The 23,597-nt window shown below is 39.3% G+C and overlaps 1 protein-coding gene across 1 annotated transcript; it reads right to left on the reverse strand.

Annotated features, from left to right (window-relative positions):
* Window positions 1–1,143: 1,143 nt before the first annotated feature.
* On the reverse strand, window positions 1,144–23,355 carry LOC132121967 (proline-rich protein 12-like). The gene is made up of 15 exons (XM_059531735.1): window positions 22,326–23,355; window positions 19,619–19,776; window positions 15,465–15,626; window positions 10,169–14,688; window positions 8,476–8,661; window positions 7,698–8,388; window positions 6,533–7,017; window positions 6,304–6,420; window positions 5,898–6,031; window positions 4,738–5,168; window positions 3,877–3,996; window positions 3,679–3,776; window positions 3,340–3,471; window positions 2,431–2,526; window positions 1,144–2,343 (listed from the first exon to the last, which is right to left on the reverse strand). The coding sequence occupies exons 1-15, from the start codon at window positions 22,406–22,408 to the stop codon at window positions 2,206–2,208; spliced, it is 7,551 nt and encodes a 2,516-aa protein (XP_059387718.1). The 5' UTR covers window positions 22,409–23,355; the 3' UTR covers window positions 1,144–2,205.
* Window positions 23,356–23,597: the final 242 nt, after the last annotated feature.

A 23,597-nucleotide genomic window follows, 5' to 3' on the forward strand; every position in this document is an offset into this window, starting at 1 on the left:
AACGACGTTTTTAAAAGTTTTTTGCTTTAATGACTTTAATATGATAGTAATCAGTACATTTATCAGATGAGAATTTGACGTTGAGCTGTACTTCCCTTTTATCATGTAATAATCCTGATATTGATTAATTAAATGATAAAAAATATATAAGGGTTGTCAAACGATTAATCGCAACCAAAATACGTTTTTGCTTAAATAACGTGCGTACTGTGTATATTTATTTTGCATATATAAATACCTGTTTTTATACATTCTATGATAAATATACACCCATGCATGTATAAATGTTATATGTGTATATTAAATATATTTACATATAAATTATATAAATATATACATGTAAATTAAAAAAATGCATAGTGTGTATATTTATATATACATAAATATACACAGTACACACATATTACATGAATAAAAACTTTTATTTTGGATGATATTAATCGTATGACAGCACTATATATATATATATATACATATACATATATACACACACACACACACACACATATATATATATATATATATATATGGTACTTATGAAACCAGTACCCGCATATTTGTATTTCATAATATGAATAGTTACCATATTATGATCATCAAAACAAAACTGCCCTCCTTCTCAATCTATGAAACTAAGAATGTAAAGGTCATTAAGGTCGTGAAAAATGCAATATAATCCAGTGGCAATGTACTTTTTGACTTTGCATATTTGCTAGTTTATGTAAATTGTAGGTTAGAGTTGTACTTTCTTGTTATACTTTTGGAAAATATTCCAAACCATTTCTGACTATCATCAGAAAAGGCAGCTTTTGAAGTTCCTGGACGGAAATACCCTGCTGCAAAGGTAAGGAACTGAAGATATAGAGAAGATATAGAGAACATATGGTGTAGAACAACAGAAATAATAAACAACAACAACAGGAAAAAGAGGAACTGTAATGAAGTCATGGCCAAAGTTCAAGAAAAAGTACAAACCTCTGCATTTAGTCGTTTAGGGAAGAAAGTTCTGTTGAAGCCAAAAACGTTTTCAAAAGATCAGACTTGAGTGTGATTATTACACCGGTCACATCAGTTAGCTTCCAGAGAACGGAGACTTCTCACCCTAAACCTGAGGAGAAAAGCAGCGTCTCATCCGACACAATGTAGTCGTTGATGGTTTTATTTGTTTGTCAAATACAGGGATAGTCCTTGTACAGAAGAACCGGGAGATTTTTGTCAAGAGCTGTACAATATTTACACAAAGGCTTTAGTTTTGAAAGAAGCACAGTATTAGATTGTTCCAAAATAATACTCAGAATACAGACAAAAAAAACAACTAATTTTCATTTTAAATAGTACTAATACATAATCCCTCCCTAATGGGAACCAGATGCTTAGCTCTCGCTTTCAATTCTGTTTATTTTCTCTGTAGAATGCACTGCGATAATACCGTTTGCGTAGCTTGATTAATTGTTCTACTCTGTCTTTCTCTTCTCTTTCTGTAACAGATAAAACCGATAATACATTTTCCATGGTATCTACCCACCTTGGATGAGCAAAAAGGAAGACAGCTCAGAATGTGGCATTTATAACATCTGAAGGAGCATTATTTGAACCGTTTTATATGAAGCATCACTGGTTTGTATTGTATGTGCGAACTCCTGTTAAAAATGTCTTTATAAATAATAAAAATGTCATCACATGTTGTTGCACGCATCATCTTCCAGTGACTGCTTTCCCATATGCGCTCGTTTATAAAACAGAACCGTCTCTCTTATTCTCTCTCGCTCTAGTTTAAGAAAAAAACACATTTTTGTCTTAAAAAATTATTCATGTAAAATTCAGTCTCAAACTTCCTCCTAGTGTCGTCGCCAGGCGAACTCCTCCTGTCAGTAATTCCCACAATCCCAAAGTATAAAGACTCCACACAGTATATTCCTTCAACCGTAGCTCTGTGTACCATTTCCTTCGGATTCAGTGAAAATTCGGTTAAATCGGATCTCAGTTTGGTCACATCCATTTGCCTGAACGTCCAGGAGAGATCCTGCATTTTTACAGGCGTCTGTAAAGAGTTAATAAAGTTACTGTCTCCTCTCTTGTCGCCGTTTAAAAGAACGATTTCTGTAAGGAGGAGGAGGAGGAGGAGGACAGGAGAGCTAGGCAACAATAAACCCAGCTTCTTTGTACATCGAGGCCTCCTTGATTCCTCAACGTTTCTCCGTTGTCTTAAGCTTTGGTGCTGCTGAGGGTCATCAGCTCTAAGAAGGAGTTGAAGAGTGTCTCCAGCCAGCTCTTATTGGCCATGCACTGCTGAACAACTTCCTCTTGTCCGGGATCTTCTGAGGCCTGCTCTATAGTGTTCGTCTGAAAGAAAAGATGGAGTATTTCATTGAAGATTTGCATGGCGTTTGTTTGCTACAGCAGCTTGTGGGAATGCAGTTTAATGCTTACCTCTTTCTTACAGTGTAAGAATGTATGATATTTATAATGATGCAGAGAATGGTAGAGACTGTAGAGTCGACATGTTTCTGCTGATAACTTGAGGTCCTGGAGGAGACAGGAAGGGTGACATGTTAGTTAATCTTTTATCCTTTCTACACAGTCACTGTTAATTATTAACAAAAAATGTTTTGCATGTATTTAATTATATGATATGCTGCTTGTGTTCTGTACTTCTCTACAAGTAAGCTAAAAAAAGATACTATTACACATACGTGTATATTATTAGTTAATAAAGCAAATTAAATCATTTCAATTATTGAATAATTTCATTTTGCATCCCCATTTATTGACTAATAAAATACACCGCCATTGAAAATCTAGGGTTGCTAAGAAAATATTTTTGAAAAATGTCTCTTTTGCTCACCGTGGCTGCCTTTTTTTTTTGATACAGTAAAAATAGTAAACGTTTACAATAATAATGTGAGATATTATTACAATGTAAAAATCACTGTTCTATATTTGACCATATTTTAAAATTGTATTTATGCCTGAATTTTCAGCATAGCTACCGCAGTCTTCAGTGTCACATGATCTTCAGAAATCATTCTAATATGCTGATTCGCTGCTCAAGAAACATTTCTGATTAATACTAAATTTAAAAAAAAGCTGTGCTGCTCAATATTTTTTGTGGAAACAGCGACACATTTTTTCTGGAATTGTCACTTTTGATTAAATATAATGGAGCCTTGATGAATAAAAGCTTTTTACATATATATAAATAATAATAAATCAAATCAAATCAATAATAAATTGACAGCACTATTCATCATATTTCAGAATGAAGGGGTAGGGGTAGGCTATGAAGCTGCCATAATCAAACCAGATTCAGATTTCAGAAAAAAAAAATGTTTTGTTGACCTGTGGTTTGGGAACACTCTTTTTAATGCGGTTCAGCGTTTTGCGGTTGTAGCATTCACCGCTCAGTCTGACCCTCACTGTCCCCGAGTCCAGGGGCTCTGCTGTTATCTGAGGGAACGTGTGAAGAGCTTCCTGTGCAGCAAAAACACAAGGGACGGTCCTTAAATGTAGCTTTTAGAATATTAAAGTCTTCATTTAAATTTAAAAGGAATCTGTGACTTGAGTTTGCATAGATGAGAAAATGTAAATGCTGTAAAATATTAAAAAAAAATCTGATATTCATGATAGAATATTCAAAAATCAAGAAATCAAGCAAGCACAAATAATAAGGTGAAGTACCTGGTGCTGAGAGTTGATGCTGACTCTTTTCAAAAGCTTCCTCTTCTGCTCACTCAGAAGGCTGTCGATCTTGCGCATCGGAGGAAGATAGAGCTCGTCTGAAACAAGCAGTAATGCAGGAGATGGTTGAGTCTGATCTCACGTTCTGATGATGACAGAGCGCTACGGTCAGTTCGGGAGGTAATCACATTCGCTTACCTTCTGTGTCCTCTAGAGCCTGAATCATGTCCGGGTCGAGTGCCGTACTGACCAGCATCTCCACGTAGCTCCGGTACATCTCACGCATTGCTCGTGTGTTCAGGCCCACTTTCACAGAGACTGCCGGACAGACACACATCATTAACTGCACACTGCCTACTCACTGAAAAGTCATTTTGCATTCAAACTGCACAGAAACTAGTCACATTTCACCTGAAAATCCAAAAAAAAAAGAGATTTATTTTACAAAAAGAAAATCAAGCATAGATTTGACATTTTTCAGACAATATTTTCATGAAAATCAACGCCTTCAGCAATTTCTCCTCCAATAAAGTTTTGATTACAGTAATGAACATTTTGTTTTTAAATCTTTCCATTATTCTCGATGTTTCTTAGAAAAAAATGGCTGTAATGCAATTTTTTTTATGTTTTATTAATATCTGCATATACATTAAGAGCAAAAAATAAAATCTAGGTGAAATCATTTATAATAACATTTTCAGATTATGAAAATAAGAATAACTTTACAGTATATTAATCAGAAAATCAAGCAAATAATGTGACAATGCAAAAAATATATATATTTTATTTTAGGGGCTTTACATTTTCTGCATGGAAATTTGTTTGTATGCTGTTATAATATAAATGGTATAAAATAAATAATAATGAACTGAGCTGAGCTTTTTATTCTTTTCTATGCAAAACATAATTTCCTATTTTTTTTTATACATTTTTTATATAATAAATGAATATAGTTTCAGCTGTCTTACTGATAAATAAAAATACAGATTTAAGATGACTGTGACTGTTTTCTGTCAATTTGTCACAAATGCACGCCATACACATTAAAAGTAAACTCACTTTCATCCTCACTTGCTGATGAGTCCGAGTCTGAGGATGAGGGTACCTCCTTCAGCCACATCCTGCGCTTCTTGGGCGGAGGTTCGGCCTTCACCTTTGGCGGCTGAGGTTTGGCAGAGCGTTCAGTCTTCTTCTCCTGTCCACCGCCCCTCTTCTCCTTCCCTCGTTCTGTCAACGTTGCCCGTTTCTCGGGCTTCTGGAGTGGCGGCGGAGGAGGAGAAGCTTTCTTCTCTTTTTCTTTCTCTCTCTTCTCTTCCTTCTGCTTGGTTTTAAGCACTTTTTCTTTTTCCCGCTGTTCCTTTGGCCGAATGTTGTTCTTCTCACGGGTTTCCCGCGACTCCTTAATCTTCTCTCTGTCTCTCTCAGTCCTCTCTAAGGGAGTCTGGTTGTTGGGGGGTGGCGCTAACTTGGGGAGCGGTTGAGAATGTCTCCTAAAAAGTTAAAAAAAAAACACCTTTATCAAGCATATCAACAGTACAAACATTCAAACAAACTACACTACCCTAGATGAATAAACATTAAGAGCCATCAAATGTAACCATATCAGCATCCACACCAACATATGACAGCATGCTCAAGCGCTTTGGCTGGATTCTGATAGGCTGTCAATGTTTTTATCATTCATCTGCTGGGAAAAAAGTGATTCCAGTGATACTGTTCATCTGTTTCCTTGTTTTTGTAACTGTGGAGTGGATTTCCCTGTTCTCATAAAATTTGTATGATTGTTATGGTCTTCGGTGCAAACAGCGCTTTACATCGTAACTTTTACACTGACATCTGCTGCCTTTACATGTAGTACGATGAGGGAACAAGGTTTGCTTTCTAACATTTGTACAATATCCTGTCTATGAAGATGCCTGCATCTGCTGGCTTTTAAAGAGATACATTTACCTATGATTTCTCAAAATCCTGTGTATGCAATTTAATGGCTGGTTTAAAAAATACATATATTGCTGGAAAAAAGTAAATTTGGAAGCTGGAAAGAGTGAAGTAACAGTATCAATAAAGCTCATTCTAATCTGTTTTAGATCATTAGGCATAGTTCATAGGTGCCTTGGTAGTCTGAACCTTGTTAAGGAGATGCCTTCACACTCAAATGTTGTCTGTGAAGTCACTGTCTCATTGATTTGACAAGACAGCAAGATAAAGGGCTGAAATACCTCAGATTGACAGTAGGTCTGTGCCAGGGCTTACAGGAACAGACCCTCACATAGTCTTTTTTGTTTATGTTTTCCAGAAACTTCACATACAGCCGCTGGTAGCGCTTTTTAGCATCCCCGAAGAAACCCAGATACTGAGAGGAAGCAGAGGAGAAGGGGACAAAAGAGGACATAACATTAGAAACTCACAGTGACAAAAAATTCACCTCATACAAATGCAAAAACAAAACACTTAAAGGGGACAGTTCCATCAGACAAAAATAGAAAGTCTGCTCATTCTGAAAATGAATAGTAACATTACCAGTAGAAATTTTGTGATGCTTGCCAGCACTAATAAATAAACAGTAGAAACAGCCGAAACATTCTGTGCAGCTTTTCACAAATGATGTGATCAGTCATGACTCACATTACTAGTGGCACAAAACTGTCTCTGTCCATCTTTAATCTCGGGGGAAAACTTCTGGAGCAGAGCTTTCTGTACGCGCCAAATGGGAGGTGGCTCTCTTCCTGTCTGCAGGGCCAACTAGCGAGAGACACACCAAATTAAACCCACATACCACATCGCAAACAATACATTATTGTATAATACACATGCTGGCAAAGATCTAAAAAAGAAACAGAATGCACTGATGTACCTTCAGACTCCTGATGTCCTCAATCCGCACCACAAACTCATCCCTCTCTCTGAAAATACCCTCCCCTCCGCTCTCACTCTCATCCTCATCAGTCTCACCAACAATGGCAGCACCGCTCTGTTTCTGTGCTAAGTGCAACGGTAAAATCTGAGGCGCAGGGGGCTCTTCAGGAGAGGCGGGCTCTGTGATGGATTCCTGTACCGGAGGTGGACTGGGAGTAGGTGGGCTGAAGGATAGAGGAGGCTCTGCAGGAGGAGGAGAGAGGACAGGCACAGAGGAAGCCTCAGGACTGGGTGGAGGCGAGGACTGATGTAGTGGTGATTTCTGAGAGGGGGAAAGATTGTCCTCCTGTTGAGGGAGCGGAGAGGGAAGGGGGAGGGGCGGAAGAGGGGATGGCGAGGAGGTGGAGGAGGGAGCAGGGGATGATGGGGAAACTGGAGGGAGAGACGGGGGAGCTTGGGCTTCGATAGCTTCTTTGGGTGAGTCTGCAAGAGAGAAGAATACTCTTAAATGTTCAGCTTTCCACAGTGTCTTAATAATGCCCTATTTTAAATGGATAGTTCACCCAAAAATGAACATTCTGTCATTAATTACTCACTCTCATGTCGTTCCAAACCCGTAAGACCTTCACTCATCTCCAGAAAACAAATTATGATATTTTCGATGAAATCCCGGACCTTTCTGACCCTCCACAGACAGCAAGAAAACTACTACAAGGCCCAGAAACATAATTTTAACATCATTAAAATAGTCAATGTGACATCAGGGGTTCAACCTTAATTATACTTTTTGTATGCAAATAAAACAAAAATAACAACACTCCACCGCCATTTACGGTCAGTACCACAACACATACGCGAGTATCTGACTGGAAGAGAAGAAATTGTTGCATAAAGTCATTATTTTTGTTTTCTTTGCACACAAAAGTAATCTTGTAGCTTCATAAAATTATAGTTACATGTCCTTATTATAATTCTGGACCTGGAACTTGCTAGTTTCCTTTCTGTTTATGCTGGGTTAGAGAAAGCTCTAAGATTCCATCAAAAATATCTTAATTTGTGTTCCAAATCACAACTTTTATTTTTGGGTGAACTATCCCTTTAACAAAGCACAGGTGTTTGCGATAGCTGCTTAATTCATCCTACTTTCCAAAAATGACCCTCACCTCCAAATTCGGTGACACTCAGCTGCTCCATATCTGGGACTTTCTCCTTTTCTTCCTTGTCTTGCTTCACAATCTCGTCTACATCCCTCAATTTCTCTTCCATTTCTTCTTCCTGCTCTTCTCTTTGCAATCTTGCAGGCTCAACAGAGTGGGTGAGGGCATTTGAGGTTGGGTGTGTATGCAGTGGAGGTTGAGGGCTGAGGACTGGTGGCTGCTGTGTTGGTGTCAGTGGTTCCAGAGGAGGTGGAGGAGGGGGTGGTGGAAGTGAAGGAGGCTGCATTGAGGAGTTGAGCTGAGGAGTGTCATACAGAGCAGAGATTGCAGAGGAGATGCTCTTTTGCAGGTCCTGGTTCTTTCCGACGGAGTCCTCCTCATCGGACGAGAAGGAGGGCAATGTCTCAAGGTTCCTTTTCAGCTCTTCATCCAATCGCTTGCATGGGCTAGGACAGCCACCCAAAGACAGTCCTCCATCACTTTCACCATCTCCATATCCAGACACGGCTGCAGCAGCTGGGGGAGGTGGCGGTTGAGGGGATAATGGGCGAATGCCTCCACTTTTCCCAGGAGACGCATCTTCATTTCCAGCACTGTCAGCTGAGCCCGTTGACATTCCTGATGGCCTTTTTCCAGACTTAAGAAAATCTAGAAATGAGGCAACAAAGCCAGTCTTCTCCGAGTCTTTTTCTTCCAACTAAAAGTAAAGTACAGAATTTATCGTTAGATAAAAAAAAGATAAAAAACATGCTCACAAACACTTGTTTACACTGCATTCTCATACTTCTTGGGATTTTGACTTCTTGTCTTGAGGTCTGTTCATGTCAGGCACTCCGGGAGTCCCAGGGCTCAATCCTAAAGAGGGTGCTGAACCAAGGGAACCATCAGAGAGAGCCGGATCAGTGCCTGACAAGGAGTCTGTCCGCAACAAGGCATCAGAAGATGACATGGTTCCAATAGGAAGTTTAATCTAATAAAGGGAAACAGAAAATAACATGTAATGTTTTCAAAGCAGTTGTCCCATCATTCAATAACTATTAGTAGGGGCCTATGATTTCCATTTTATTGTTCCCCAAATTTCATTTTAGTTTTTTACAAATTCCTTTTTTTCCGTTTTAATTTTTGTGGATTAGGTTTTCCATTTAAATTCCATTCCATTTTTATTTTTTCCATTTAAAATTTTCTAGACTCTATTTTAATGGTTAAATTTCATATTATTAATAAAAAAGGCTTTGAGTCTCGTACCGGCAGGGATTGTCGGTGGGGAGATTGAATGTACAGCGCTCTTTCTCACCTTCAATCCCAAGACTGAGGTTGCCTTGAACAAGGGGCACTGAACCCCCAACTGCTCCCTGGGAGCCACAGCAAAAAATGGCTGCCCACTGATCTGGGTGTGTGTTCACTGCTGTGTGTGTTCACTACTGTGTGTGTGCACTTTGGATGGGACAAATGCAGAGCATTAATTTTGAGTATGAGTCACCAATACTTGGCCACATTTCCCTTTCAATACTTTTTTCTCTCAAATTCAGTTAATTCAAATAAATAATATACAATAATCTATTAATATTAATAACTAGTAAAAAAAATAATCATAAATAAGCATTTCTGATTAATAGATTTTATTAACAATATATATATTTATTATTATTATTATTATTATTTTTCAGAAATACTGTGTTGTGTATTTATGTTTTTCTAGTAAATTTTCTGGTAAATATTCCTAAAAATTTAATGTCTCAATAACAGTTTTATTATTAGTAGCAGTACTATAATCACATTAAGTAATAACCAAACTTTTATTTTGACGGGTTGCTGTGAAGACCTTTAAGTTTATGCTGTTAATGATATGATGGAAGATTTTCTCAGAATAAATGTCCAAATCCTCATGAAGTGACTCTCAAAGCAGTTACAGAAATTATGTTTATGTGCTCATATATTAAGACAGCAGAGGCTAAAAAAATACAAGTGTAATGTAGTGCGGCATTCAATCAAACAGAGACACGCAGAACATCCTGGATTCAAATTGAAAAAGTATTTTTGCCAAATAATATTCACTGACCCTAGTCCATATTGCAATTTGATTTAAGTATGTAGACCTTCTTTTGATTTAACTGTCTAAAATTTAGCAAATTACATGTTCCACTTTATACAGTAAATTCCATTTTTATAAATTGATTTTGTGATACCGTCACTATACTAGGAATGCACTGATAATAACATTCTGGCAGACACTAATAAGCAAGTAATTATTTTAACGTTATGGCTCATAGAGGGAAATGAGCATGTAATATAAAATTTTAAATACTGAACAATTCTTACAAAAAAAAAAAAAAACTACCACTTTTGCTTGATAACTGATATGGTCCCAATATATTGTCTTCATCTTCAACTATGGATTTTTTAATTCCCAACAACCTCTCTCAAATTTTTAGGAATATATTTTTAAGTGATTATTGTTTAAGATTTTAACAGCTTACCTTGATGGGTTTGATTGGCTCTTGATGCTGTGGCTGCTGCTGAGATTGGTGATGCATTTGCTGCTGCATGTGTTGCTGATACATCTGATTTTGGTCTTTATTGGCCATCTCCATGTCCATCATAGATTCATCCCTTCTACCTCTGCCTCTTCCTCTTCCTCTGCCTCTGCCTCTTTCAGGAACATATCCTGTTCCATACTCTCCCATCATACCCCTAGAGTGGTGAGGTTCTGGCAATGGGCGTATACGTGGTCGTCCACGTGGCCTTGGAGGTCCTTCTCGTTTAGGCTTTGTGGGCTTCCTGCCTCTTTTCTTCGGTCCATCTTGAGGCATTAACTGCGGAGGGGGACCAAGAGATGGGTATCCAAAATCTAGATCACCCATTAGAGGGCTTAAGGTTCCTCCACCCACACCACTTGATTTGCGACAACTGGACACGAGGTCTGGTATCAGATCAGGAAGTCTGCTTCGGCTGTTGAGGCGAATGTCAGCAGGGACATCTGCCTTATCCTCATCATCTTCAAATTCATACTCCTGTGCATAGCTCTTCTTGGGCAAGGAGTTTGGATCAGGTCTTTCCTTCAGCAGATGGAAGGAACTTGACTTTAGGAGCTTCTTTGGGCGAGAGGAACAGAAGATGGGAGAGGTCAGACCCCCAGAACCAGACCCAGATCCCCCAGTACCTCCCATTTTGGCACCAGATGCCTCCCCCACTGTTCCAGTTGTCCCCATTCCAAGGCTGGCTGGTTGAGATTGGATCAGTCCAAGCTGCTCTGTGTTGACTGTAGATGGGAGCTCATGAGTCTTCAAGGAGTCAAGATCCAAATGCATGGTTCCATTATCATGCTCTGAAAGATCATGGCAATATTGTCCATACCCTTGGTTACTGTGATGGCCAAGCATATCGTAACTTGGACCTGTATTGTCTCCTCCTCCAGGTGTTGTTTTAATTCCTTCCATTCCTTCCTGCACTGTTTGGCCAGGTGCAACCCCACCTTGACCCTGCCCAGTTCCTCCTGAGCAAGTGGATTTGTACTCCTCCGGGCAGAACATATCCTCCATTTCAGGAAAGAATGAGCGGTCCTCATCTGGGAGAAGAGCATCAGGAAAGCAGATGGATGTTAAAGGAACAAACCTCTGGCTATGTTGGCTTTGATTTTGGTTTTGATTTGATTTCACTGCTGAATTTCTGGTGTCAAATTGGGCTTCACCCTGATGCTGCTCAAGTTGAGGTTGGGGAATCTGGGAGGTATGAGAGGGGTGAGACTGCTCCTGTTGCTGAGAAGCTGCTGAGGAGGCCTGTGGAGGAAGGTGATGATGGCTCTGCTGATTAGGATGGGAGGGGTGAGGGTGTTGATGGTGGGAGTTAGGATGTTGAGGACCTTGTGACGATTGTTGCTGTTGGTGGTGATGGTGGGATAGGTGGTGTCCATGTGAAGCTGTCGATAAACTCATGTCTGGTTCAGGAAGATATGAGTGTATCTCTGAGGCATGGTGCTGCGCTTGGTGGTGAGATGAAAGTCTTTGCTGCTCCTGTGATTGACGCCTTTCTACACTTCCTGCATTTCCTGTTCCAGAATTTCCCCGGGTTCCTTCACCTCCTGTCCTCTCATCCACCATTGCTTCCTCTTGGCTAGATGTACGAGAGAGGGAATGCTCCAGCATGTCTAGTGAAGACTTAGGGCGGCTCTGGTCTTGCTGCTGGGTACCATGACCATAATGACCAGCTGCTTCCATAGCCTGGGACTGAAGCTGGAGTTGGAGCTGGGATGTCTGGGGCTGGGAATGGGTCTCTGCTGACACAACTCCCCCAGTGGCTTCCATAAGGGCCTGCTGGCTTACAGAATGCTGCTGTTGCTGAGCGTCTATCTTGCTGCGGGTGTGGGACAACACAGACTGCAACAAATGAGGGGGTTGGTGAGACTGGTCAGTGGGCGAGTCCATAAGCGACTGTGACTGAGAGTGACGTTGTTGCTGCTGTGGTTGTTGTTGATGTTGTTGTGGATGTGACTGATGATGTTGAGTTTGCTGCTGATGTGCCTGTTGATGTTGATGGTGATGTTGCTGCACATCTGGTGTCTTGCGTAAGTAAGTCATATCTCCTGAATCTTGAGGCTTTTTCTGAAGATCCATGTGTGGGTGAGAGTGCAGGTGTGGGTGGGTGGGTGTATGTGGAGTGTGTTGATGGTGGGAGGTGGAGTGTTGTGGAATGGAGTGTTGGGAATACGGGTCACCCTGCCCATAATGCACCACTGATCCCAGAGAATCATGATGATGGTGAGGATGGGAATGTGTTTGATCTGAACTCCCTTGTCCTCCATCACTTACAGTTCTGTTGCTCTTCTGCTGTGGTTGTTGTTGATGTGGTTGTTTATGCTGCTGTTGTTGCTGCTGCTGATGTTGCTGTTGATGCTGTTGTTGTTGTTGGTGCTGTTGCTGTTTATTTAGGGACATCTCCAACTGACTGTCCAGTCCAGCTCCACTCCCTGTGCCAGAGACAGCAGCATTAGAGGTGGCACTATGTGTTCGAATAACACTCTGAAGGTGGTACCTCTCCTCAGAGCTTTTGCTCATCTCATAAGCAAGCCCCTTATTTCCATCCTGAGCTGGAAGGACTGGAGGCTGCTGGGTGGGCTGTGAGGAATGATGGCTTTGAGGAGCATGATGATGGGATGCTTGAGGAGCAGGACTCTGGGCTTGAAGCAGGTGTTGGATGAGGAAATCATCATCTACATCATCATCCTGTTGTGACCTAGACTCTGTTACACCAAGCATGTTGTTATTAGACTTTGTTTTGGGAGGAGCAGAGGGGTGGTAGGGTTGTGATCGAGGTCCTCTTGTGTCAGGGTACCCTTGTGGAGAAGGCAGAAATGAAGGCGAGAGAACGGAAGATAGATATTTGTTGGATCCTGCTCCAACAGGTGACTGGGCAGGTCGTGACGGTGCAGGAGAATGCAAACCAGGGTGGATGATTCCAGAATTGCTAGATGGAGATGGGCTTGAATCTGGAATGTGGTAAGATCCACCACCTCCTCCACCTCCCACGCTACCGCTGCCTCCAGTTCCTGTACTGCCTCCACTACTACTACCACCAGTTGTTCCACCACTTGCTCCTGACCTAAGAAGGGCAGGTGAGTGTCCTGATGCACCATAACCCATTGAGGGACTTCCAGCACCCCCTAAGGATGGTGGCAGAGACCCATAACCTGAATCAGTACCATATACTGATTCAGCTGAAAATGACTGACTTCCCAAATTCCCATACCCTTTAGCCACTCCAGAGGTCCTAGCTGAAGGAAGATCATGAGTCTGTGGAGAACTGAATCCCCCATATGACTGGGAAAGGTGTGATGGGGGAGGCTGACTTGGAGAGAAAGACTGGGGTTGTGGCTGAGGGGGAGTCTGGCTGGTTAGACCACTCGATGACTTGACTGGAGCCACTGGGGACCCATAGCCCGAGAGGCACGACTTGGGAAGGGTTTGCTGGGTGGAATTAGAGGAGCTCTGATTGGGCTGGGAATGTGACTGGGGTGCAGAGGGTACAGTCTGGGTTGGTGGCTGTTGTCGAGAGGATGCAGAGGCAGAAGTGGAGGTAGGAATGGAATTAGACTGACGAGCACTTGCAGATGCAGAAGAGGAGGAAGAGGAGGAAGATGAGGATGAAGCAGAAGAGGCAGAGGGTGGTGTGTGGGGGGTTCTGGAAGAGGATGCAGAAGAGGAGTAACCACTACTTGAACTGCTCTTAGTCCCCTTTCCAGCCCCACCAGAGGATGAGGATGAAGAGGACCCATAAGAAGGTTGGATTATCGGTCTGTACTGTTCAGTCCTGGGGGAGGGTTTATGGTCTGAGGAAGGACTGTGTTCACCTAGGGGACTACAAGAGAGGCCAGCATGGCGAGTATGAGTGGCTTGCTGATATCCTGACACCCCACAGCTAAGGTAATGCTGAAGCGGGTGAGGAGTAGATGAGGGTGCTTGTGCTGGAGAGGGACGTTGGTAGTGTTTAATTACACTGTCTTGTCTTGGTATTGTCCGCTCTTGGGATGTTGGCTGAGGTGGAGCAGGGGTAGAGGAAAACACAGAGGCACTGTACAACTGGGAGGACTGGTCTTGAAGCTGAGAGGACAACAAGTTGAACTGATGAGAAGGTAAATGGCGGGCAGAAACTGAGGCTGCAGAGGATGCTTGAGCAGATGTCACCCCACCCCCAGTTGGATCATGACTTCCACGGTAAGCTGCAGCTGCACCCTGTGATGACAACAGGCGGTCAAAGCCCAGACTTGACTGAGAAGGCGTCTTGATGTGGAGTAAAGGATCATGGGGTGACAGGAGGCCATTGGAGGTGGGGCTGAAAGTGGGCGTGTCCTGTAAGGACAATGAGGGGGTCACACCAGGAAAGGACCGCCCTGAGAATGGCGCTGGGTGCTGATAGGCAGACAAAGCAGAAGAGGATGAGAAGGATCCAGATCCAGGAAGAGCACCAGAGATGAAAAGCTCTGCAGGGGCAGGAGTGTGCATGGCTAAAATTTGGAGAGAGAAAAAAACACAAAGAAAAGACAAAAGCTAAGGCTAAGAAAACACATCCTAAAATAATAGTTTTAAAAAACTTAATGAATGCAAAAACAATACTGGATTTCAACATCTGTGCATGTGGAGTCATTACAAGAGCCAATTAGTATTTTTTAAAGGGGTGCTATTATGCTTTTTCAGAGTTCAGCTAGTGTTCCCAGGAGAGACGAGCTTAGAGTGGTTACAATCATCCGGCTTTAAATCGTGCTCAAATTGATTTGATTTTGACACAATATTTAAACTGTAGCTCGCACCAGGCATCTTTGGTAAGAGGCAGGACATTCCCGAACCAGGCGCCAGGGGCTGTCAATCAAAACACACACTGGCCCAGCTAACAAATCATAGCACATCTCGTATTCCAGAAGACGGGCCTTCATTTGATACATGAACTATTCGAGCCGTTCATGCCAGACTGGGGAGAGAGGTATTGTAATAATGTAAAATATGTGAAAAATAATGTTTTTCGAACAACCTAGTATGAAAGCCTGTTCTAGTACAACCCCAAAACAAAATTAAGAGCATAATAGGACCCCTTTAATATGTGGCTTACAAGTTATTGCTTTGGCTACAGTGTTGTCAGTGCTGGCTGAATGCACTTACAGTTTACCAGCATTTCCTCCATACATTTAACATATCTGATGCAAACAGTGACTGTGCATTCTTGATCTGATCCTTAACAAATATAAATTTTGTGCAAACTTCATATAACTCAGTAAGCTAAGCTTACCGGTCTGCCATGATGGAGTGCGAAACTGAGATAGAAGGGATGAGGCAGAGGGAGGCGGCTGTGGACCCCGGGACTCTAGTGCAGATATAAGGTTCATAACCGATGGATCTGGGCCTGATGGACTTGCATGGTGCAGCCCAGCATCAAAAAGTCCAGACAGGCCTATGAAAACCAGACATATGGAAAAACAAGCATGTAATTTAGTAATTTAGCACATTTAGTAAACAAAGCATTAATTCTATACAAAAGATATATGTGAACCTGGACCACAAAACCAGTCAAAAATAGTGCAGGTATATTTATAGCAATTGCCAAAAATCATTAGGATATTAATTAAAGATTATGTTCTATTAAAATATTTTGTTAATTTCCTACCGTAAATATATGAAAACTTCATTTTTGATTAGTAATATGCATTGCTAAGGGCTTCATTTGGATACCTTTAAAGGCGATTTTCTCAATATTTAGATTTTTTTGCACCATCAGATTTCAGAAATTCAAATAGTTCTATCTTGGCCTAATGTTTACCTATCCTAACAAACCATACATCAATGGAAATTTTATTTATTCAGATGATGTATAAATCTCAATTTGGAAAAATTGACATTTAAGAAATGTTTTGTGGTCCAGGGTCACCTATCCTCTTAATAAGGGACATCTAATGTATGGGTGCATCTGTAAAAAGTCAATACAACACAAAAATATAAATGTAACAATTCTAGTCTCTTTACTAACTGTGTAATAAATAGTATGCTTTCAAATGATCACGTCTTATGTACATACTCTTATTCACATGCACTTCTTGGTCAAAATACTTGTCTTCACAGAGTATTGATATAAACACAGTGGATTTGGTCTTAAGTGAATGTAAACAGACCTGCTTCTCATTCGAAACTCTTACAGCAGTTATTCATACATACTAATATATTATATTTTTAGTCATGCAGTGCAGACTACTTTACTTTAGTTTTTTATTGCATTTGATAACTTTTTAGATATTTGTTGTATACTTGAAAACTGCAAGCTAGGGCAATAAATCAATAAAAATAATTATATTTAGAGAAAACTGAATTAATGACTTTATTCAACAATTTGTGGAGGAGACGAATTGTTGAATGAAGTCATTATTTTACTCTTCTTTGCATACAAAAAGTATGCTCCTAGCTTCATAAAATTACGGTTGAACCCCTGATGTCACATGGATTACTTTACCGATCTCCTTGCTAAGTTTCTGGACGTTGATCATGTTATTTACATTGCTGTCTATGGGAGGCTCAGAATATACCAAACATATCCTAATTTGTTTTCCAAAGATGAACGGAGGTCTCACGGGTTTGGAACTACATGAGGGTGAGTAATTTCACCCCAAAATTAAAATTCTGTCATTAATTATCTTATAAAATAATCTTAATAAAATATCTTAAACTGTGTTCCAAAAATAAATGGAGGTCTCACTGGTTTGGAACGACATGAGGGTGAGTTATTAATGACAGAATTTTAATTTTGGGGTGAACTAACCCATTAAACAGCGCTGTGAGATCCAGTGTGAAGCACTTGAACTCAGCGAACAAAACAAACGACTGTGATTTTAAAGGGTTAGTTCACCCAAAAATCTAAATTATGTCGTTAATAACTCACCCTCATGTCGTTCCAAACCAGTGAGACCTCCATTTATTTTTGGAACACAGTTTAAGATATTTTAGATTTAGTCCGAGAGCTCTCAGTCCCTCCATTGAAGCTGTGTGTACGGTATACTGTTCATATCCAGAAAGGTAAGAAAAACATAATCACAGTAGTCCATGTGACATCAGAGGGTCAGTAAGAATTTTTTGAAGCATCAAAAATACATTTTGGTCCAAAAATAGCAAAAACTACAACTTTATTCAGCATTGTCTTCTCTTCCGGGTGTGTTGTGAGTGCGTTCACTGCTGTGTAGTGATATCCGGTTCGCGAATGAATCATTCGATGTAACCGGATCTTCTTGAACCAGTTCACCAAATCGAATTGAATCATTTTAAACGGTTCGCGTCTCCAATACGCATTAATCCACAATTGACTTAAGCTGTAAAACTTTCTTTAATGTGGCTGATACTCCCTCTGAGTTAAAACAAACCAATATCCCTGAGTAATTCATTTACTCAAACAGTACATCACTCTAATTTGCTGATTATCAATATTTAAAACAGTTTTCAGGATTCTCTGATGAATAGAAAAATCCAAAGATCAACATTTATCTGAAATAAAGCTTTCGTAACATTATATCCACCATTCTATTCAAAAGCATGGAGTCAGTATGATTTATTAAGAAATTATAGAAATTAATACTTTTATTTAGCAAGTGACCAAAGTGATAATAAGACATTTATAATGTTACAAAAGATTTCTATTTCAGATAAATGCTGTTCTTCTGAACTTTCTATTCATCAAAGAAACCTGAAATTCAACTCAGCTGTTTTCAACACAATAATAAATTATTTTTAGCAGCAAATCAGAATATAAGTATGATTTCTGAAGGATCATGTGATGATGATACAAATACAGCCTTGAAATCAGAGGAATAAATTATATTTAAAAATATTTTTTTAAATAGAAAAGTTATTTTAAATAGTAAAAATATTTCAAAATGTTACTGTTTTTGCAGTTTTTTGGATCAAATAAAAGCAGGCTTGGTGAGCATAAGAGAATTCTTTTAAAAACAATAAAATTCTTACTGTTCAAAAACTTTGGATTGGTTGTGTATGTTACCCTATAGTTTTATATATTAATATTAAATTAAAGATATTAATATTAATTAGGTGAGTCTGAGAGGATCACTTAACAGTGATTTCACATTTCTTGTTTGTATGAAGGCTAAATACAAATAAAAGGTGATCATTAATTTATTTGTGCTGTTTTTTTTTTTCTTTCTAAAATTGTGTATATGCTTTTCATTTTTCATAAGTTTGTATGCACAGACATCCGTTGTGGCCGTGCTTGGCAGTTTTTACTGGGCTTTTTTAAATAGTGTTCATATTGATATCGGAATTATATAACTGGCCATATCGTCCAGCCCTAAATTGCAGTTGCATTTTTTTTAAGCTATAGTATTTAGACTACGGTTTCTCATACAAATACCTAAAAACCATATATTTATATTTTACTAAGTTATTGAGGTGCTATATGTGTGGTTTTAACTGTGATCATCATGATTTAAATGCATGCTACTATGGAAGACCAATGATTGATAAAAAAACAAAAAACATCAGAATAATTTAATTAAACCATATAAATATGAGCTTGCTATAATATTTACAGATGTTGCTGATTTTGATAATGACCAAAAATTTGCATCTGCATCCTACCTCAAGCTACTACTACTATCCAATGTGCATTTCTAAGAGGCAAAAAAGTAATATTATTATTAATATTATAAGGCAAAATAAACCTGTGTCTTGATTTGAAATAATATGACTCTTTAGAACATGCACTAAAACTAAGATGTTTTTTTTTTGTTAAGGAAACTTAACAAGTTGCCTTTAAACTTTAAACGAAATAATGATTTGACATTTATCATAATAAGCAATATCATTTATTTGCCCATACTACTGTTAGCACTGTTTAATTCATTTTTTATCTTTGTTCGATTGCTTGTAATTTTTTTTCATTATTTTATTACCATTTGTTTACTTGCTTTCAATAACTAGCCTAATTGCTTAAATTAATATTTAACTCTTAAAATGATTTTGCTTGAATATTTGGATGACATTGGCATGGACCACTGAAATTTTAGTATGATGTGTGACAAGACTAGTGCTGACTTATAAATCCTTTGTTGCAAATCAATCATGGTAGTTGGAAGTTAAGACATAACTCTATAATAAAAGCTACAATTGGGCACATTGTGTTTCAAAACCTCAGGAATGCAGTGCATCTTCTTATGCGTAGTCACAACCATTGAAAATGAACTACCAAGCCAGTACACGTCAACATTTTCTGGGCTTGCTGTGATCAACAAATTTCTGTGATCAGTTTATCTGATCATAAATCAATCGCTACATCAATAAATGATCAGCATACATAGATATTCCACAAGTTCTGTGGTTCTATACACGTCAACATGATACAAAGAAACCAAACCAGATGTTTGAACGTCAAGTCAGAGTAATGTCACTCACCCAGGCTCCTTCCAGCTGCACCCCAGGCCCCACCCTGGCCAGATCCTCCAGGATGGTGATTGGTAGCATAACCCTGCAGGGGATGGGGAGTGGCGTAGGCTTGGCGATGAAGAAGTTCAGACTCTGGATGTGATGATCTAGAGCTGCCGTACACCAAGCTGATGAACCAGAGAACAACAGGGACTGGGCATTAATCATAAACGATGCTTGAAGCAAGTGTTAATGTTATTTAACAGTTTGCAGTTTTCCTGTGGTAATCTCTGTACAGTAACTAATGCATAACCAAGCTCGTTAACGAGCAATATTTAAGTAGCAATTTTGTAAAGGGTATTACACTGGTGTACTTGTAATTCAACTCTATAAGGTTTTTGTCATTTCTAATTAGTAGAAAATTCATAATTTTAAACATATAATCTTGTAAAATTCATAATCTGTAATAAGTGTGGATTTATGTATCAGAAAAAAAATCACAAGTTACCTTTGAAAGAAAGACCTGATGATCTGTCAAAAATGAATCATATAATAAATCACAGCACACAATGTGTAAAGTGCATTATGAGAAAAAAGTGGCTTTTATTAATGTTTATTTGTTGTAGAACTCAAAATGAACAGTTTTTATAAAACTGCTGATATGTTATTTAATACAAAGATTTGTAATATATAATTGTAATATACCACAAAATTGCACTATTAATTTAATATTGATGTATTGTTATTGTGATGGTAGCAGAAATTATTATAACTATCATTGTCATTAATATTATTGTTATTTTCTATTGTTATTATAAAACTGCGATTTAAAAATATAATAGGGTATGGTTATATTTTATATATTATATGATTATTATAAATACAGAGACATATTAGAATGTTTATGATAATGAGGATTATTATATTGTATTATTGTGTCTATTGAAATGGTCCTATTGTAATTGGGTATTTGTATATAAATATTATAATATCACATAAATTATTAGTAACAGACAATGGCAGCAACCATATGGTGTAATAAATGGGAATAAATTTAGGGTGGGGGCAAATTATGTTCTACTTCTTTCCACTCCCTTTCAAGCAAGTATTATATGTGCAAATATGTGTGTGAATATGTGTAACATAACTGTATGTGAGATAAACTGTTTTAAGTTTCTATGCATGTACATTAATATACATATATATATATATATTTGCTTGAAATAAACTTATATAAAATATATATATAATACAAAATATCTGACACAATTACTTAATCTAATATTTACATATCTGGAGCTGAAACATCCCAACTTATCCTTAACTTATCTATTAATAACTATCGCGATCTCATTCAGATTACTTCTCAGATAGCTTTTTGAGATATTGAATTTATACACACACACACAAATGTTTTAACAAATCCTATTTTGAACTGCATGTCATCAAAACCTGCACAATAATATTCTGAAACAATGTTTTGTTGTAAATATATCCTATATTCCAAATGATTAACATTGTTATTCTTCTTCTTATTATATTTAGATTCTGTGGGCTGTACAACAGAAACGTGGTCATTTAATCTTAAACTTATTATGGAGATTTTACTTAAGATCTCATTCATTCTCCTTCTCAGATATTAAGATACAAAGACTATATAATAAAGCACCTGGACAGCATTTTTGAGATATTAAATTATACTTACAAATAAAACAAATTAATGCTATATGGCAAATGAAATACATCCCATCAGACACCAGCCACTGTCATACTATATAAAGGACTATTCTATATTGTTAATAACTTATAGTAACGTTACTGGCTTTTATTATTATTATTATCTTGTCACTGTTATATCTTCGAATTGTATGTAATACAGTCATCATGTACGTTAAGTAAAATACTTTGAAATCGAAAATATTAAAATACAACACCAATTATGATCATTTAATAAAAATAAGAAACAATGTGTTGTTTATTTTGTTGACTAGAATTCACGTCTAAGTGTGTGACAGGGAGCTTAGCATTGGAGGCTAACTCGTTAGCAGCGCAGCTCGCTTCACGGATGTCTCAACGGAAACGATGGGCGTTTTTATTATTTTTCTCCGGCCTGAAGTAAAACCTAACATAGGTTCCAGATCATTTTTTTTTAGTTTAGATCAATACCAGCCCCACATGCGACTATAGCATGATGAGGTTAGCTAGCGTCAGTTGAAGGGGATGTTAGCTCCTCATCATCAGAGGCCGCGTAGCATTGTTTCCACGATTTCTAAACCAACGAGGAATGTTTTTCAACAAAACGCTAATAACGCACACGTGCATTTACAACGCAACCGCTACGTTTAATTCTGGCATGGTGTGTTTTAATCAACGGGAGCGTTTAAACGGTTGCAAATATAAGCGGATCGCGTTTTTTTAGCGATCTTTGCTCGGTGGGCTTGACCCTAAATGAATCTACGAGGGGGTCTGTACTAAAATCGTGCGAGCAGACTTCACCCCGCCCCCCACCTTTTTTCTTCCCTCTCCTCCCCAAACCGCACATTAGTCCATCAATCACACTCGAATTTGCAAAGCTGCAATCCCTCGCTTATTTGAATAACAATGGCTACACTAATACCTTCTGACATCCTACGCAAATGCATCGTCAGAGTCAGATGCAAATGCACGGGTTTGCACGGTGTGTTTTGTCCCGAACAGCGGACATGATTCTGTGTTTTCAGCATGGCTGCATGCTCACCTCGCTTTGGCCGATCTCTCGTAGCTCCATCCGGCTCCTGCGCCCAGATCACCGAAGCCAGCTCCCGGGTAATTTCTGTCCATCGCTCCGCAGTAACGCGCGGCTGGATGCGAGCGAACGGTTTCGGTGCAAAACTCTCTTCTGCACAGCAAGATCGCGCCGCCGTTGTCAGTTTTTAATCATTCTTCCTGGTCAGAGACGACTCGCGAGAGTCCATACGAGTGAAAAATAGCATATTGAAAAAAAGGGAGAGGGAAATGGAGGGGAGGAGGAGATGAGTGCGTGATAGAGGGGGTGTTCACCGACCACCTCCGAAGAAATAACTCACCTCCTTTTCAGCCTTATCTCGTTTAAAACCAGATCAAGTAAAGCCATGCTCCTGGCACGCTGCGAGGAATTCGGTTTGACCGATAAATTACCGATGGACGCATATGACCGTATACGTCCTTTCCCTTGTTTCTCCTCCCCTTACTTTACTTGTATGAAATATGCAATGTGCATCGACCGTTAAACGCCTGCTTACGTTACATTACGCATGCAACAATATTGCAAGCGAATTTTGAGAATAATAGCACACGCTACATTTAAATTCCACCCACAGCTAGTAGCGCGAGCTAAGTAAGTTAGCCCTGTGTCGACGCATCAAAATAAGATGGTGCTGCTGATGTGTTTTCGGTCGAATCCCGATCCTTTCCCTTCGCTCGCTTGCGCTTTGCGTGCGACTCAACGGCGTCTGAAAGCGACGCCGCGGACAGATCCCGCACGGTTCGCTTGAACGTCGAGCTCGAGGCCTCCCTTTTTCATAATATTAGTCATTTTCCTCAGAAGACGCCATTTTTGAAGGCGGCTGGTTCTCTCTCTTCTCCCTCCCCTCTGTCTCTCTCATGCTCTGGTCCACCTCACCTCCTCGAACAGAAGCTGTTCCCGGAACACATTGCTCTCTCTCTTATTCGAGAATGGTCAGAGACCAGAGAAGGGGGAGACAGATGCACGATGTCTGGCCTTCAAGTGAACAGAGCGTCATTATTGTGGGCTTCGTGTTGTTGCTGTGGTGAAGTCTTCCCCCCACACCTTTGACAATGACCATGAACGGTGACAAATGATTTAGCATATGTTTACATATCCGATTATGGACCACAAAACCAGATTTATACATCATCTGAAAGCTGAAGAAATAAGCGTTCCATTGATGGATGGATTGATTGTTAGGACAGTGTTTGGAAGAGATAGAACTATTTGAAAATCTGGAATCTGAGGGTGCAAAAAAAAATA

The sequence above is a fragment of the Carassius carassius genome, chromosome 40 (genome assembly GCF_963082965.1).
Source record: "Carassius carassius chromosome 40, fCarCar2.1, whole genome shotgun sequence".
NCBI classification, from domain to species: domain Eukaryota; kingdom Metazoa; phylum Chordata; class Actinopteri; order Cypriniformes; family Cyprinidae; genus Carassius; species Carassius carassius.